Below are 14986 nucleotides of genomic sequence, written 5' to 3' on the forward strand. Positions count from 1 at the left end.
CATAGACGCAAACATCGGCTCAATCAACAACGCTAGTTCCTTGAAAATCAAAGGAGCAGGAACAGTTCGCCTGAACATGGTAGCTCCAGACGGATCTATCAACCCAATCACCCTCACACAGGTGGCCTACGCACCAGGTGCTCGTCATAACATTGTCTCTTTATCTCAACTGGCGATTAAGGGAAAGCTCTCGGGAGTGTGGGATGAAGAGAAGATAACAATTGAGAAAGACAGCCTCGCAGTGGGAATAGCCAAACAGGTGGACGGTCTATACCACATGCAACTTCAACAACAAGACGAAACCGAAGCCATCACGAATGCATTTGCAGGCCTTATTACATATGATGACGAGGTATGGACGTGGCACCGTCGACTTGGACACCTCAGTCTTCACAACATGCTGGTCCTGCTAGATATGAGTAAGGGTATTCCCCTCACTAAGGCAGCAATCCAGAAGAAGATCAAGCAGAACGAAATTTGCCCTGTGTGTGCAACCACAAGAGCTCTCGTCAAGATACCAAGAGACCCCGCGACAAGGCGAGAAAAGGAGTTTGGAGCACTTCTCCACGCAGATACATGGGGCCCCTATCCAATCGAGGGATACGACTCGACGAGATACTTCCTTTTCGTCACAGACGACGCGAAGCGCTTCACCTTCGAAGAAGCCATCAAGCAGAAGGCAAACCTCCCAAAGGTGTTCCGACGACTACATAAGAAGATTGAGAAGGTCTATAAGATCACGATTCGAGGATACCGGTTCGATAACGAATTCTACAAAGGCCCTATTGGTACCTGGCTAGCGAAAAGGCACTGCCGTATTGAGCCGACAGTCGCCTGGCAACACTACATGGGAGGAACGCATGAACGAGTTAACAGGGTTATGCGAGAGAAGGCAGCACCCATGATACAAGAACTCACAATCACCGGCCAGACATCGAAAATCATTACGGAGAAGGCTCTTGAGGCTATTCGTCAATCAACACTGCCAGATAACCTATGGCCGGAAGCAGTCAGATACTCCATATGGCTGAAGAACCGCTCGCCATCCAGAGCGCTACGCAGACAAGAAGACCAAGAGCAGTTGAACGATGGCAGTCAAGACAGCATGCAACCAGAATCACACAAGGCAACGTGTCTTACGCCCTGGGAAGCACTTACACAACATCAGCCAGAGTTTGCGAAGGAATCCATCTGGGGAAGTCGCGTTTGGGTAACAATCCCACCAGAGACACGACCAGCCGGAAAACTCCACCATGCACGAGGATGGGTTGGATACTTTGTAGGCATGGACTCAGAGTCAGTCTATCGCATTTGGTCATCAGATAAGAAGACGGTATTCCGAGTCAGCGTTGCTAGAGTACAACAAGGACAGGGCCTTGACGACCCCCAAAACACCGAAGACAGAAACCAGAATCAGGGGGAGGCCCCAGAAGACGCCCATTCTCAGTCGCAAGAGGAAGATTTAACTCAGCATGATATGGAACAGGCAGCAGAAGAGATGACTCTGCTGCCAGGACAAGAAGAAGAAGGTGGAAACTTCTGGCTTGACGACTCAGAGGATAACGATGGAGAGGATGATATCAACCAGGGGGAGCATGAGGAGCTGGAATATCCGTCCTCTCTTCCTCCATCGGATGACAACCAGTCAGACAAAAACCAACCCGTACAACCGGAGACAGAACAGCACTCGCACCCAGTCATAGATCTCAACAACCTGTCGCCACCCACGCCTGAATTCGAGAGGGCTACGACAAGAAGCCAAGATGAATCGGAGGAGTCTGAACAATCTCAGTTCGAGATAAAGTCACGATTCTTTGGTACAACCTTACTGATGGCGAAGAGAGACAGAGATAACTCTCACTCGCATACATCAAACAGCTCAATCTCAAGCTCAGAGTCAAGCATTGGGTCAGGCTCAACAACAGGAGACGAGGCTAGAGGATATATTAAGAAGAGACGCAAAGACGACAAGAACCGCATGAGATTCAAGAAGAGAGTCAAAATACAGACAGACGAAACTCGGGTGTGTCAGTCCTGTGCCAAATTAGGCTATCACTGCTTCTTCGATGAAGAAATCGACCCAGAATGGCCGGACATTATTCCTTCCTGTGTCAGATGCAAGGAGCAAGGAAAGAGAGGTGATAGTTGTGTTATCGTCACAGACCCTGAGGTTATCACAGAATACCGCGAGCGTCTACGATCTGCGTGGAACAAGGCTAACGCAAACCGAGCCGCTAAGAAGGGAGCTCGAGCGAAGCGGACAGGTGTCACGAAAGAGCTGAAGTGTGAACGATGTGCGAAGAGACGCTGGGCCTGTGACGGCAAGAACCCATGCAACACATGCATTGCGAAGAACCTACCTTGCCGAAGCCAAAACACCCAAGACGATCCAAAATGTACAGCCTGCCAACAGAAGCACAAGAAGTGTGATAAGAAGACGCCATGTACTCAATGTATAGAGGCGAATATCAACTGCATCCGACACGCGCAGGGTGGACTCCTCACAAGACTCTGGCCAGTTGGGAACAACAGGGCTACGAAGCTCTACGAAAAGCTCGACGATCAAAAGTGCAGTGAATGTGTGAACCAACACAGCTTCTGCGACGGCCTACAACCATGCTCAGCATGTGTAACGAGGAGAATGAACGCTGCTAGAAACGAGGCAGCCAAAGGAAATACTGGTAATAAGAAGCTCTGCGTCTACAAAAACACTGATCTCAAGTGCCTTGAGAAGTTCAACACCTCAGCGTTTGAACTAGACGATAACTTCAAGGCCGTATTAAGGAGCGATTGGGAGTCACATGGAAATGATCGAGCAGCTACAAGATACCCAACAGCAAACGCGGGAACGTTTGGGTACAGAGAAGATCAGACGTCATCGGAAGATGCAGACACAGCCAAGAAGCCACACGGTGAGAAGCCGACAAAGTCCAAGTCGACATCGTCGAAATCAACAACACCCAAGACAGTACCATCCAAGTCAGCAGCTTCCAAGTCAGCACCGTCCAAGTCAGCACCGTCAAAGTCAGCACCATCCAAGCCGACATCATCCAAGCTGGCGAGGACTGCAACTACAGAAGCAGTAGCAACTAGTCCTCCTAGAGCAGACCAGACAGAGGTTGGGCCTCAAGCACCATCAGAACCGCAGCCAAACATCAGAGCAAGGACAAGGCTTAGAAATAGCTTCCCAACGGGATGGGAAACAATCCCAACTGAGGCAACAGGATTACTCTGTGGTCTATATGCGCTTAGGCACAGTATCCAACACCAACTCCCTGATCTACCGGTACCAACAATCGACGAACTTCAGAATATCCACAGACATCTATCACAGAACAATCCCAGCTTCGAGATGACCAACACAAACATGTTCCGGATCGATCAGCTGGCAGCAATCATAGTGGAGATCGGCAGAAGACGCAACCATCCAATCGATCTTGCACTTGGATACTTGGTTCCCGGCGGAAGACCAACTATTCTGAACGCCTCAGACTCCATAGACCAAGTGGTCTGGCTGTACAATAATAATATTACAGCAGGCGAATGGGGTGCTGCCCACTATTCTGGAATACGAGGTCGCTCAGATGTTGATCCTGCCCTCAACGAGGAACTCACATACAAAGGACCTGGAAACGAAGGTTCTGGGGATGACTATGTGGATGATGATACTGAAGAAGAAGAAGATGACGATGAGATTATCGACGGAGATATTGAGGCCTTCAGTTCCGGCAGAGTACTGGTAACACAGGCCGAGGAATTCAGAACTCAACTGCATGAGATGGACACTGATGGTGACGACGATTCACCCTCAGAAGATGATGGTATCGACGACGATATCATGGCCTTTGCGCCATATCACACTATTGCCATGGCAAAGAGAGACAATACGAAGATGCCGGATCCACAGTCATACAAGGAGGCAATGAGAGCTCCCGACGCCGAAGAGTTCGTTCAGGCAATGAGCCGAGAGAAAGAGGCCCATGCAAAGAATGGCACTATGGAAGAAGTCGACGAGACGACCATACCTAAAGGGCAGCGGGCACTGAGCTCGAGATGGGTCTGGACAAGAAAGCTGGGAGAACATGGTGAAGTAACGAAGCATAAAGCCAGAATGGTTGCTAGAGGCTTTACACAGAAAGAGGGACTTGATTACGACGAAACGTACGCAGCAGTCATGAAAGCATCAACATATAGGATTCTCCTGGCTCTGGCAGCGATCCTTGGTTGGGAGGCACACTCAATGGACGTCGTCACAGCCTTCCTCAACGGCGTTCTCATGGAGACCGTTTTCCTCAGACCCCCACAAGGATGGCCCATACCTGAGGGGAAAGTCTGGAAACTGAAGAAGGCCTTATATGGTCTTAAACAGGCCCCAAGAGCGTGGTACGGGAAGTTTGCTACAACCATGCAACAATGGGGGTTCAGAATCTCCTCGTTCGACAGCTGCGTTTTTATTTGTGGCAACGTCATCCTAGGCCTATGGGTAGACGACTGTCTTCTGATTGGTCCCGGACAAGAAGCACTCCAACCAGTCAAAGACAAACTGAAGAGTGTCTTCGAGATGAAGGATGAGGGCCTAGTCACCTATTACCTTGGACTGAATATCGAACAGTCAGAAGAAGGGATTCGTCTTCATCAGAAGGCATACGCAGAACGCATCCTGAGACGATTCGAACTCCAGAACTGCCGTGGAAAAAAGGTACCAATGAGAGAGGGAACGACGCTGACGAAAGCGGAAGAGACGGAAGAAGTCAACGAAGGTCGCCGCACTGAGTTCCAGAGCAAAGTCGGCTCCGTCAGTTACCTCGCAGGACAAACGAGACCGGACATCAGCTTCCCAACGTACCTATGCGCGAGGTACAACGCCAACCCAACCCAACAACACATTGAAACAATCGACCATGTCTATGCGTATATCAAACAAACCATAGATAGGGGATTCATGTATAAAAGGGGTGAAAAAGGCCTTGCTGGATTCTCAGACAGTGACCACGCTGGCTGCAAAGACACATCTAGATCAACGACAGGATGGGTCTTTATCCTTGGAGGCGCGCCGATATCGTGGTGTTCACAGAGACAGAAGACTGTCTCGATCTCGACAACTGAAGCAGAATATATTGCTGCAGCAGAGGCTGCTAAGGAGGCGATCTGGATACGTAACTTCATCAATGACCTTGAGATTGATGGTATCCACTACGACACAATTCCCCTCTACATGGACAACGATGCAGCTACGAAACTGACACGGAACCCGGAATTCCATAACCGAACGAAGTATATCGATATTAGATATCACTTTATTCGAGAGCGGGTGATGGAAACAAAGGAGATCGATACGAAGAGAGTCGATACCAAGTTTAACGTCGCGGACCTACTGACGAAGCCCCTTGGTACGAAGAGACTTGAAGAGCTACTAAAGCTAATGGGCATGACATAAGGCATAGAAACAGAGAGACGAGGAAGCCCTGTTTCAGGGGGAGTGTTGACGATGGGAGACCCAGGCCTACCTGTCTCACCTGCAGGGTCCTACACCCTGCAGGGCTCTGTTTGTATGTACCTACTTCTGCAGAGGGAGCCCCTTAGAGGACTTCCCTCCTACATCATAGGAATATCATCATACCTTCCTTCAAGTAAAACTGCTGCATGAACATAACAATTTGCGACGCCGTCATGGCGTTTCTATTGCGTATTCGGGTGAATAGTTCGAGAATACGGTTAGACTTTCCAATGGCTTGTGTTTCTCTCTCCGCTTCAAGTAGGGCGTTGGCGTAAAAGAGATCTCTGGCGGCCTGGACCTTTTCGAATCTGAGCTGGCACATTGATTTGTATGCGTCAACGTGGCGGTCCTTTGAGATGTACCATCGGGGAGATTCCGGGATGAGGTAGCAACACGCGCATACAATGACTGCCGGGACTCCAGCTGAACCCATCATCAACCTCCAGTTCAGTCCGGTAATGCCGCTTCGGTCTGGGACATAGTATAAGGCCAAATCGGCAACGTATCCTCCGGCAATACCTACAGCTGTCCACAGCTGCCACTGCATGGCTGAGTTGTGCGTTAGCCCTCATTTCCACGATGGCAACGAGGTTTCAAGAGGTTCAATACTTACTGAGTGCTCCCCTGATCGACTTTGGAGCTGTCTCGGCGGCGAAGATGGGCGTGGTGGCTGACTTTGGTCCGATACCCAGGCCAAGCAGAAAACGTGCGATGAACATGGTGTACCAGGAGTTGGCGAACGCTTGACCGAAGCAAGTGACTGCGCTAATGGCACATGAAATGAATACGGTTCCTCGACGTCCGAAAGCCTTGTTCATGGGCTCTGTAAGCCAACAGCCGATGAAGGCACAGCAGAGGTACGGTCTAATACCTATAGTCAGACGAGCCTATCTCTAAGCGATTCGAAACGCTACTCACGCTGAATTTACGAGACCAAGTAGCCAGGTGTCTCGCTCAGTCTCGCCGCCAATCCCAAACTGCTTCTTGTAGAAAGATTGAGCACCATTGACGACTGTTTCGTCCATACCCTGGACAACAGCACAGAAAGAACAGACTGCATTGCGTGTAAGTCAAGGCTCTAAAGGCGAGAGACAAGCTGTTGGGAAGCAATTGGTGGAATGAACATGTAGAAGCAAGGAACTGGTCGTGGTGAATGGGTTAAACTTACTCGCAACAACAGCGTAGAGCATCTTTGGGTTACGCCATTTATGAGTAGTCTCCCCGTCAAGAACAGCCCGCTCTTGGGCAGTCAGGTCTCTCATCGTGTCGTACTTGTTCATGTTTCCAGCGATCATGGCGCCAAGGCGGAACGCTCTCACGTCCGCCTCGTCTGTGATGCCATGCTTCTCGCAGTACTCTTCACCCATACGACCAAGTTGCTCAGGAGTAAAGCCACCAAGAGGGTTCTCCAGCTTTTGAGAAGCCTCTAGCCGTTTCTGCTCTTCCTTATCAACGGCTGTGGCCTCGGAGGCTCGTCCGGGGTGATCCATGTGAGCGAACTCAGCCTCGGACCGGTCCGAGGATGGCCGGTCACCGATCTTCTCTCGCTTCGGGTCCGAAGCCATATCGGAGACGAGAGCGGTGTGTTCACGGGAAAAGGTTGGGACTCGCACTCTGATACGCTGTGGATGTAATGCCAAGCGAGAACGGTTTATGGATAAGCTGGGCAACACCAATGGTTATCGAGATGCTTTGATGTGAGAAGGAAAAGGATTGATGTTCCAAGAGAGCCAAGTACGCCTCCCGTCTTGGGGATAGCTTGGCCTCTTAAGTATTCACACGCTGCCAAGAAGTCCATTTCATGGGAGCAACCATGTTAAAGGCACCTGGCAGAGACTTTCCTGTCTGACTACGAACGAAGACGGCGCCAATGGAATGGAAAGCTAACATAGTAGTGCTTGTGGATGGTCTGGGGAAGAGGAGGGACGATCGATCGCGGGGGTGGGACAGAGCTCCTAGGAATGATTGCTTCAGACTGGCCGAAGACGAGGTAGACTGGGGTTCAGTCGACAGGGAGTCCGACAGGCTGCGTTTGAAGGATTCTGAACGACGTCATTGCTCTGTCAATTGATATTTGCAGTTATTCAGAGGTCCATGTGGGGGGGTTGCGGCGCATTTAGATCACTCGGGTATTCTTACCAACTCACTTACACACAGCTCTGACAGTGTCATCCAAGCATCAATTCCCCGCGCCTGGAGTGACCACCAACAGGGACCACCATTCAAGCATTCAGCAAGATGGGCCCAGACCCTTGCAGATTCAACGTCATCTCCACCAGCCGCCTTCGCCTCCATCCCGACACAACGGCATTCAGACCAACACTTACAACCAAACAATATGCTTTCCTGACCGAACCGATGTCGATCATACCCATGTTTTCTTCCGAACCCTCACATGGAAGGATTTGGACGACGACACAATCACGCTCATCATCCCCTGCAACTTCAACGAACCCCGGCTCGTTTACCCCTCCTCCAACCCTCCCCCGAAAGCCATCCAATAAGCGACCTCACGGCAAGATGCGCAGTGCCATCATCGGACCATCTCTGGCGTCACATGGAAGGGGCTCTTCACATGTGTCCAAGGCACGCCCAGAGAAGTCAAGAGTTGCCTGCCGTCTTGTCGCAGTGCCTAGAAAGCGCTAAATGATCCAGCCACGGCTGCGTTGTGCCGCATTGCTTGGCTTCTGTTGGACCTATTAAAATCATTTCAATCGTCTTAGCATTTTTAAGATAGATGCGGGAAGGTTGATCAGGGAATCTGCTAAGGAAAGACTGTTTAAGTGGTATTTAGAAGCCAAAACACTTGAGTTCGAATATTCAAATGAAGGCATTAGAGGCAATAGGAACAATAGAAATGGTAAGGACGACGGGGACAATAGAGACAACAGAGACGACAGAGACGACAGAGACGACAGAGACGACAGAGACGACAGAGACGACAGAGACGACAGAGACGACAGAGACGACAGAGACGACAGAGACGACAGAGACGACAGAGACGACAGAGACGACAGAGACGACAGAGACGACAGAGACGACAGAGACGACAGAGACGACAAGGCTTCTACCATTCTACCTGGTTAGCAGGACTCATGATTATAGGTCCAATAAAAATCCTTCAAGTAAGATTTGTCCAGGTCTGGACTACTCGATTGACTTTTGGGTCATAGTGTTTCTCGTCCATGAGGCGAGAGACTAGCTGCGCGCTCAAGCTTAAGACTAATTAGGGTCTCTATTGAAGAAGGTTAACAGGCCCCATTCAACGGCACTAGCAACTACGTCCAACTCCATGTCGTTACAAAAGATAAAAGAGTTGTTCCACTAAAGAATGATGCCTCATATTGAAAGCCAAACAAATATAGGTAGCCAATAGTTGACTATTCCTTTGTTGGTCCCAGGGAAGCATCGTGCTTATTACGTCATATTAGGACCGCCGTACCGCCAGGGGTCTTAAGTGTAGTGGGGCACCTTGCATAAGGCCCCCCGTCGCCGACTCGTCACACTACTCCTCCTGCCGTCAACATCATCGCCAGTGGAAGTCAACAGCAATTATCGGCGCATATTATTTCAAATTATACATATCAAATCTACGGATTCACCCAAGTGGTCCTCTATACCGCTAATACAATCTCCGTCTGGATTCTTGCCCTCATGCGGGTGATGGCGCTGATCACATTGGCAGCCAGGGCGGCATGTGTGCCCTGCAGGTTCCTGTAAGTGTTTTCCATGGAATCCAGGCGAGCGGTGACATAACGCCGGGAGAAGTTGACGGCGCGCTGGTTCCATAACGGCTGGAACTCGTCGATGAGCGTTACGAGTCGCTCAGGCCGATTGGGGAACGTCTGTTGGTGGGAAAAGGTCAGTCGCAATCTTCCTTTCTTTGAAGAGGGGTCAAGGTTCTTACCCTGGCGTACAGGTTGTCGAAGACGGCCAACGCGTCCCGTCGGCCATCAAACAAGTCCGTTCGATATTGTGCAATGCCGTTCATGTAATTCCACATGGCGAAAACAGCACGGATTGACGACAGGGCGTCTTCGGCGTTGGCGAGACTTGGATTGTTCATCCATGTGTTCCAATTGTCATCGCTGACGCCCTGGCCTTCGGTCGTGTACATTCGTCCCTTCAACGACTGCGTGACGGGTTTCCAAGTCAGCAAAATGGTCCAAAGCATATGATTGCAAACCCACTCACGTTGAGGGCTCTTGCCAGATTGACCATGACATCCGGGTTGCTTGATGATCCATAGGCATCAGCCACAGCCTCGGCGGCCGAACCTGCCGGCGGGTCTGCCTCGACGCTAGCTGGTACCCAAAGCCGGTAGTCGTGGGCAAAGTAGTTGAACAGATTGGCAAAGCTGAAGAGACTGTTCTGGCTCTGATAGATCGTGGACAAGCCCGGCTCATTGTCAGCCATGTCGAGCTGTCCGGTCTGGAAGAACTGGGCGGCATGATTCGGGAAGATGGACCGGTCGTCTACGTGATCCGACTCTACCGTCTGATAGTTCACGCCTTGGACGCCGGCACTGGTAGCGGAGGTGTCCTCACAGTCGTTGGGATTGGCTATACTCCACCGTTCGTTACGACCTAGTTGATCGATGTCAGCCTCTCTTCTCATCCCCTTTCGAGCCATGCAAACTTACCAGTCTCAGCATCGAGGGCGTCTCCGTTGTTGCCGTTGGGATAGGTTGGAAACTGGAAATTGAAGCCATCGGCGGTACCACCGTTAGCGTTGGCATCCAATATCGGATAGTCCTCAGTTGACCCTCCACTAGGACCAGCAGCTCGCTCGTCCAGGCGTCTGAAGTGTGCCTTCTCACGTTCGCTGAGGTCACCGAGATGCTCTGGTTTGAAGGTCAAATCTAACCCGGCGAAACCTCTGCGCTTCAAGTCGGTGGTGTCGTCATCAGTGCTGTTATCAACAAAGAAGTTGTAATAGCAAATTAGTTCGGCGGTCGTACTGTTGTCGCTACACCCCATGAAAGACTTGTCGCCGAAGACAGCATATCCGTTGATATTGGGTGCCTCGCGCTCGGGAGGCTCTTCGCCACCGGTGAAGACGACGGCGGGACTCGCCACGCTGCCTATGTTGTGCGTGGTCCCGTCATCCCACCCAGATTGGATGGTCCCTGTCTGGACCACATCGGCGGACGCGGCCTGAGGCGCATCGATAATTCCAGGGGATCCTGTGCCAACATCATCGACGATGTTGATGGCGTGAACCAGCCGAGAAGTGAACTTGGCACCGGCATTCTCCAGGGACGTCTCGTAACCGAAGAGCTTGAGCGTCATGGTAGTCTCCAGGACCATGTTCATGGCGAAGATGGAGTTGAACGACCCGCCAGTTGCTCGTTTTATGCTACTGGCAGAGTCATCGGGGACAGACAGATATCCAGTGGCAGCATTGCTGATTCTCTTGTCCTTCACGGCCCCAGAGAAGTCTCCAAGCCCCGGCGGTGCATTCGTGCGCAACGTCTCGGACGACGCCAGCTCGAAGTCGACGTCAAACTGAGCGTCAATGGCGCCGGAACCCCTTAATGAGACCTCACAGTTGAGTGATGGTGAGAAGGACACAATGCCTGGCTGCGAGGCTTCGAAGTTGGTGATGGCGCTCGAGAACATGTCGCGCGCCACACCGTCGCCGCTGTTAATGTCGAGCACGCCCTTGCCATCAAAAGACAATGTCGCCGACATCAACAGGTCAGAGTCAAAGTACCCGTATGCCTCCTCGACTGACAGTGTCGGCGAGATGGTTCCCACGAGCGTAAAACCGAACCGCATCTTGTTACTCATGGAACCTGACAGGCTGATCTTGAGGAAGCCGTCATCCTCGCAATCGTTGTCACTGCCATCATTGCCATAGATCAAGGAGGTGAAGTCGCTCTTCTTGATAGCCGGCTGAGTGTTCTCGTTGTACGCCGTGGTTCGAATACCCTCGATGATGGTTTTCCAAACTGAAGACAGCTTGCTCCAGAAGCGCGACTCAAGGGGGTGCCCATCGGCATCATCACGCTTCCTCTTGGCAGCCGCTGCTTCGACTACTTGCTCATAGTACTTGTGGGTGTCAGAGTAGTCAACTCGGAAGTATATGTCACCAGAGTCCCTTTTGGCCACGCGCGAGAAGTCGTAACTGTACTCGAGTTCCATGACTTTGGCGTTAGCAGGAGCTCCCCTTTTGATGAGCTTGTCGGGCACGGCATGGGTCGTCTCTCGTACTGCATGAGCCACAGCATACTTGCCGAAGCCCATGTTATCAGGCATGCGCAGAACTGTGCCCTCGAGACCGCCCATATGCGTGTCGTCGCAGTTACTCTTGGCCGAGTCGTCCATGCAAACGAAGTAGGTCGATTGGGCTTCTTGTCCATGGTGTGATCCGCGGGTCAGGAACTGCAAATGAGAACCTCCCTCACGCTTGTCCAAGTTCGAGACGGTGCCTGACGGTCCATCGATGACGACGAACAGGAAGGCTGCCACCGTAGCGTCATCATTGTCGGCCACATCTCCAGCGGTGTACGAAAGAGGCTGCAGCTCAAAGACCGGCACGTCGCCGGTAGGCGGCAACGTTGGGAACAAGTCTTCAAGGTCGACAGGGAGGAATGGATTGACATTATCCGGGGTGTTGCAGCAGAGCGGCTTTTGCCTCGAACTGAGACCGCCTGCGCAGAGAGATCCAGTGTCGCCCGAAGGATCTAGCGCCACCTCGACATCGGTAGACGAGCACTCATTGTCGTCACACGTGCCCTTGCCTACCCAGTGGCAGTTCTGGAAGTCGTAAGGGCAGCAGAACTTCTGCTTACACGATGAAAAGACGGCCTTATAGATGCTCCGCGAGCTGACTTCGTAGGGGGAGTCGGCCGGGCAGTCACCGCAGCCGTCAGCCCAGGCGCATCCATCGACATAGCTAGCCCACGTATTGCTCTCGCAACAGAAGGCTTGCTTCCCGGGTGCTAGACAGTACTGGCTGCCCCTAGAGCTGTGAGTGATCGTGGTCTCCCCTGCATGGCACTGTCCATGACACGATCCAGAGCCGCGCCAGGTACACGACTGGGGCATAGCATTCGTCGGGCAGTAGACGTGCTTATACATGTAGCCGTGAATGTCACTGCCACAAGTATCTCTGAACTTGCCGTTGGGCGCAGTGGCCCAGCCCGAGGGAGCAACCTCGTACTGACTCACGCAGTCGCTGACCTTGCAAGCCTGACCATTGACAGATGCCCATTCGGCTGTCTTGGCTACTGATGCGCGTTCCAGATTCAGCGAGAAGGATGGCAGCGATTCTCCCAGCAGGCCCTCGAGTGCCGAGAAGGATGTATCGTCTTGATCAACGCTCCATATCATGACACCGCCGAGGCCGACCTCGTTAGCCCAGTCAACCTTCTGGGCAAAGGTTGTGTTGTCGTCGTAGCTAACCCACATGTCCTTGTCGTCGCCGTACACAATGTAGTTGGCCGCGGCCGCCTTGTCGTAGACGACCTTGGGATCTTGGTCCGCAATGATATCCATGATCTCAAAGTAGGCCAGCGTGCCCGCCGAGTTCGTGCAGTCACCGGCTTTGGCAGGCCCGCTGAACGCGCAACCCGGCTTGGTGCAGTCGGTATCCTTCAGCTGAAAGGATCGACCATAGAAGCCGAGGCCGAGGACGACTTGGCCTGGGGGCACATCGTTACGCCACAGCAGGTCGGCAGCGAGCTTGATCTCCGTCAGGTTCGTATGGGCCTGGACAATGTTTCCAATGGGGTTGTTGGCATCCCATACACCCTGGAATAATGCTGTTAGGTCCAATGTTACATAGTTCCTCTTGATTGTGACTTACATGAAGATCGTATGTCATGATGTTAGTCCAGTCGGCGTACTTGAGCATGCTGGGAACGTCGAACCTGGTGACATGTTAGTGGAGTTCGCAACCGAAGTATGCACAATTGTGTCCTGACTTACCACTTCAAGTACCAATACGAACTTGGGATGGTAAATGAGAGACCATAGTCCCCGCGCGGCGACGCTTGGAAGGTCTCCCGCAGCGTCTTCAGGAGTAGGACGTAGTTGTCTGTGTCTACCTCGGAACCACCACGATCACCAGCGCCGGGGTATTCCCAGTCTAAGTCAACGCCATCGAATCCGTAGCGCGTCATGAAAGACACGAGGTTATCTGCAAACTTCTGCCTCTTGTCGGCATCTCCTGCAATGTCTGGAAACACGGCTTGTGTAGACGTGTCGTTGTCCGAGAACGTCCAGCCACCGATGGACACCCAAACTTCGAGCTCGGAGCTGAGGGATTTGAGATCTTTGATAGCGGTTGTCTGCACGAACAGGCTTTCAGGTGTTGCTGAGTCCATGGTTGTGACCTGGAGCGTATCTGGGTCGATGCTTTGACAAGAGAGTTAGTCAAGTTCTACAGCGGAGAGGAATAATATCTCACTAGGCAAAGGCAAAGTTGACGTGTGTCAACCCGTCAATGGGAATGCCACTGGGCGGGAAGGCTCTGCAGGACCTTCGGGCAGACCAAGCTTCGTAATAGCCGATGACTTTGTTGTCGAGAACTTTCTTGCTGGAGCCTCCAGAAGGCACTTCCGGGTCCAGCACGCAATTGGACTGGCACTTGTCATCGCAGAATTCCGATGTACTGCCACAAAAGCCATATTGACTGCAGCAGACATTGAGAGGGCAAGTTGTTCCTGAAGACGCAAGTCAGATCTAATATCACTAAGATGAGGAACACCAAAATAGTCTGAAGATCATTCACAAGGCGCTCCTCGTCCATGAAAAGGTAAGGCGTGGGGCTAAGAAAAGATACTCACCAGGAACTTCGGCATATTGCCCACACTCAGCTTTGGCGTCACACTGAGAGTCACAGTCGTCGCCGCAAAAGTCCGGGCCAAAGCCGCAGATGCCATCGTCTGTTCCTTGAAAGGAACCGCAGCATGCGACTGTCTTACACTTTGTGCCCTTCTTACAGGTCGTCGTGTCGTCGTCGGCTCTGCGACGCAGCTGACTTACATTGTAGGGCAGGCTGAATTCATTCGACTCGAGGTTGAAGACATCTCTGCTTGAGACCACCTGATGGGTTGTAGTTTCAAGCTTTTCGTTTGAGTTGTCTGAAAACACATATAAAAGAACGGCAAACAGTAGTGGTACAAGGAACAATGACGCCGAGGCCGGTCTCAACGTTGGAGAGGCCATCTTGCTGGCGTTACTAGAAAGGAGTGTATGAAGGCCGGATGGAGAGACACAGCTATTCCAGCCAAAAGAACATCGCAGATATCATCTCGAAGGACATCAAGTAGTAATAGGAAGCAACATCTTTCATGGGACGCGGATCCTCGGCTGGGACCCATACTCACTGAGCTGAAATGGCCCGACATCCATGGACACAACCAAAGTCCCTTTCAGGGATCCGCTTCAGGCTCGATTTTTTTTTCATTCAGGTGATGCTTCTCGGGTATGGCATGCAATGTTTAGTTGCAGCCTGGTGAAGAACCAGCCCTGAGTTCAT

At 51.8% G+C, this 14986-nt stretch overlaps 2 protein-coding genes across 2 annotated transcripts; both read right to left on the reverse strand.

The window, feature by feature from the left end:
• Positions 1-5600: 5600 nt before the first annotated feature.
• Positions 5601-7062, reverse strand: galP (Galactose-proton symporter; the record flags this gene model as incomplete). The annotated part of the gene is made up of 4 exons (XM_036634772.1): positions 5601-6046; positions 6111-6361; positions 6416-6551; positions 6666-7062. The coding sequence occupies 4 exons, from the start codon at positions 7060-7062 to the stop codon at positions 5601-5603; spliced, it is 1230 nt and encodes a 409-aa protein (XP_036500803.1).
• Positions 7063-9111: 2049 nt separating this feature from the next.
• On the reverse strand, positions 9112-14673 carry KTXA-3 (Killer toxin subunits alpha/beta; the record flags this gene model as incomplete). Its single annotated transcript, XM_036634773.1, has 8 exons — positions 9112-9342; positions 9405-9629; positions 9692-10083; positions 10140-13254; positions 13310-13373; positions 13432-13860; positions 13913-14168; positions 14292-14673. 8 exons carry the CDS (start codon positions 14671-14673, stop codon positions 9112-9114), a joined length of 5094 nt encoding a protein of 1697 aa, XP_036500810.1.
• Between the last annotated feature and the right edge of the window lie 313 nt (positions 14674-14986).

This window comes from Colletotrichum siamense, assembly GCF_013390195.1.
Source record: "Colletotrichum siamense strain Cg363 chromosome Unknown KSG_Cg363_contig02, whole genome shotgun sequence".
Taxonomy (NCBI): Eukaryota; Fungi; Ascomycota; class Sordariomycetes; order Glomerellales; family Glomerellaceae; genus Colletotrichum; species Colletotrichum siamense.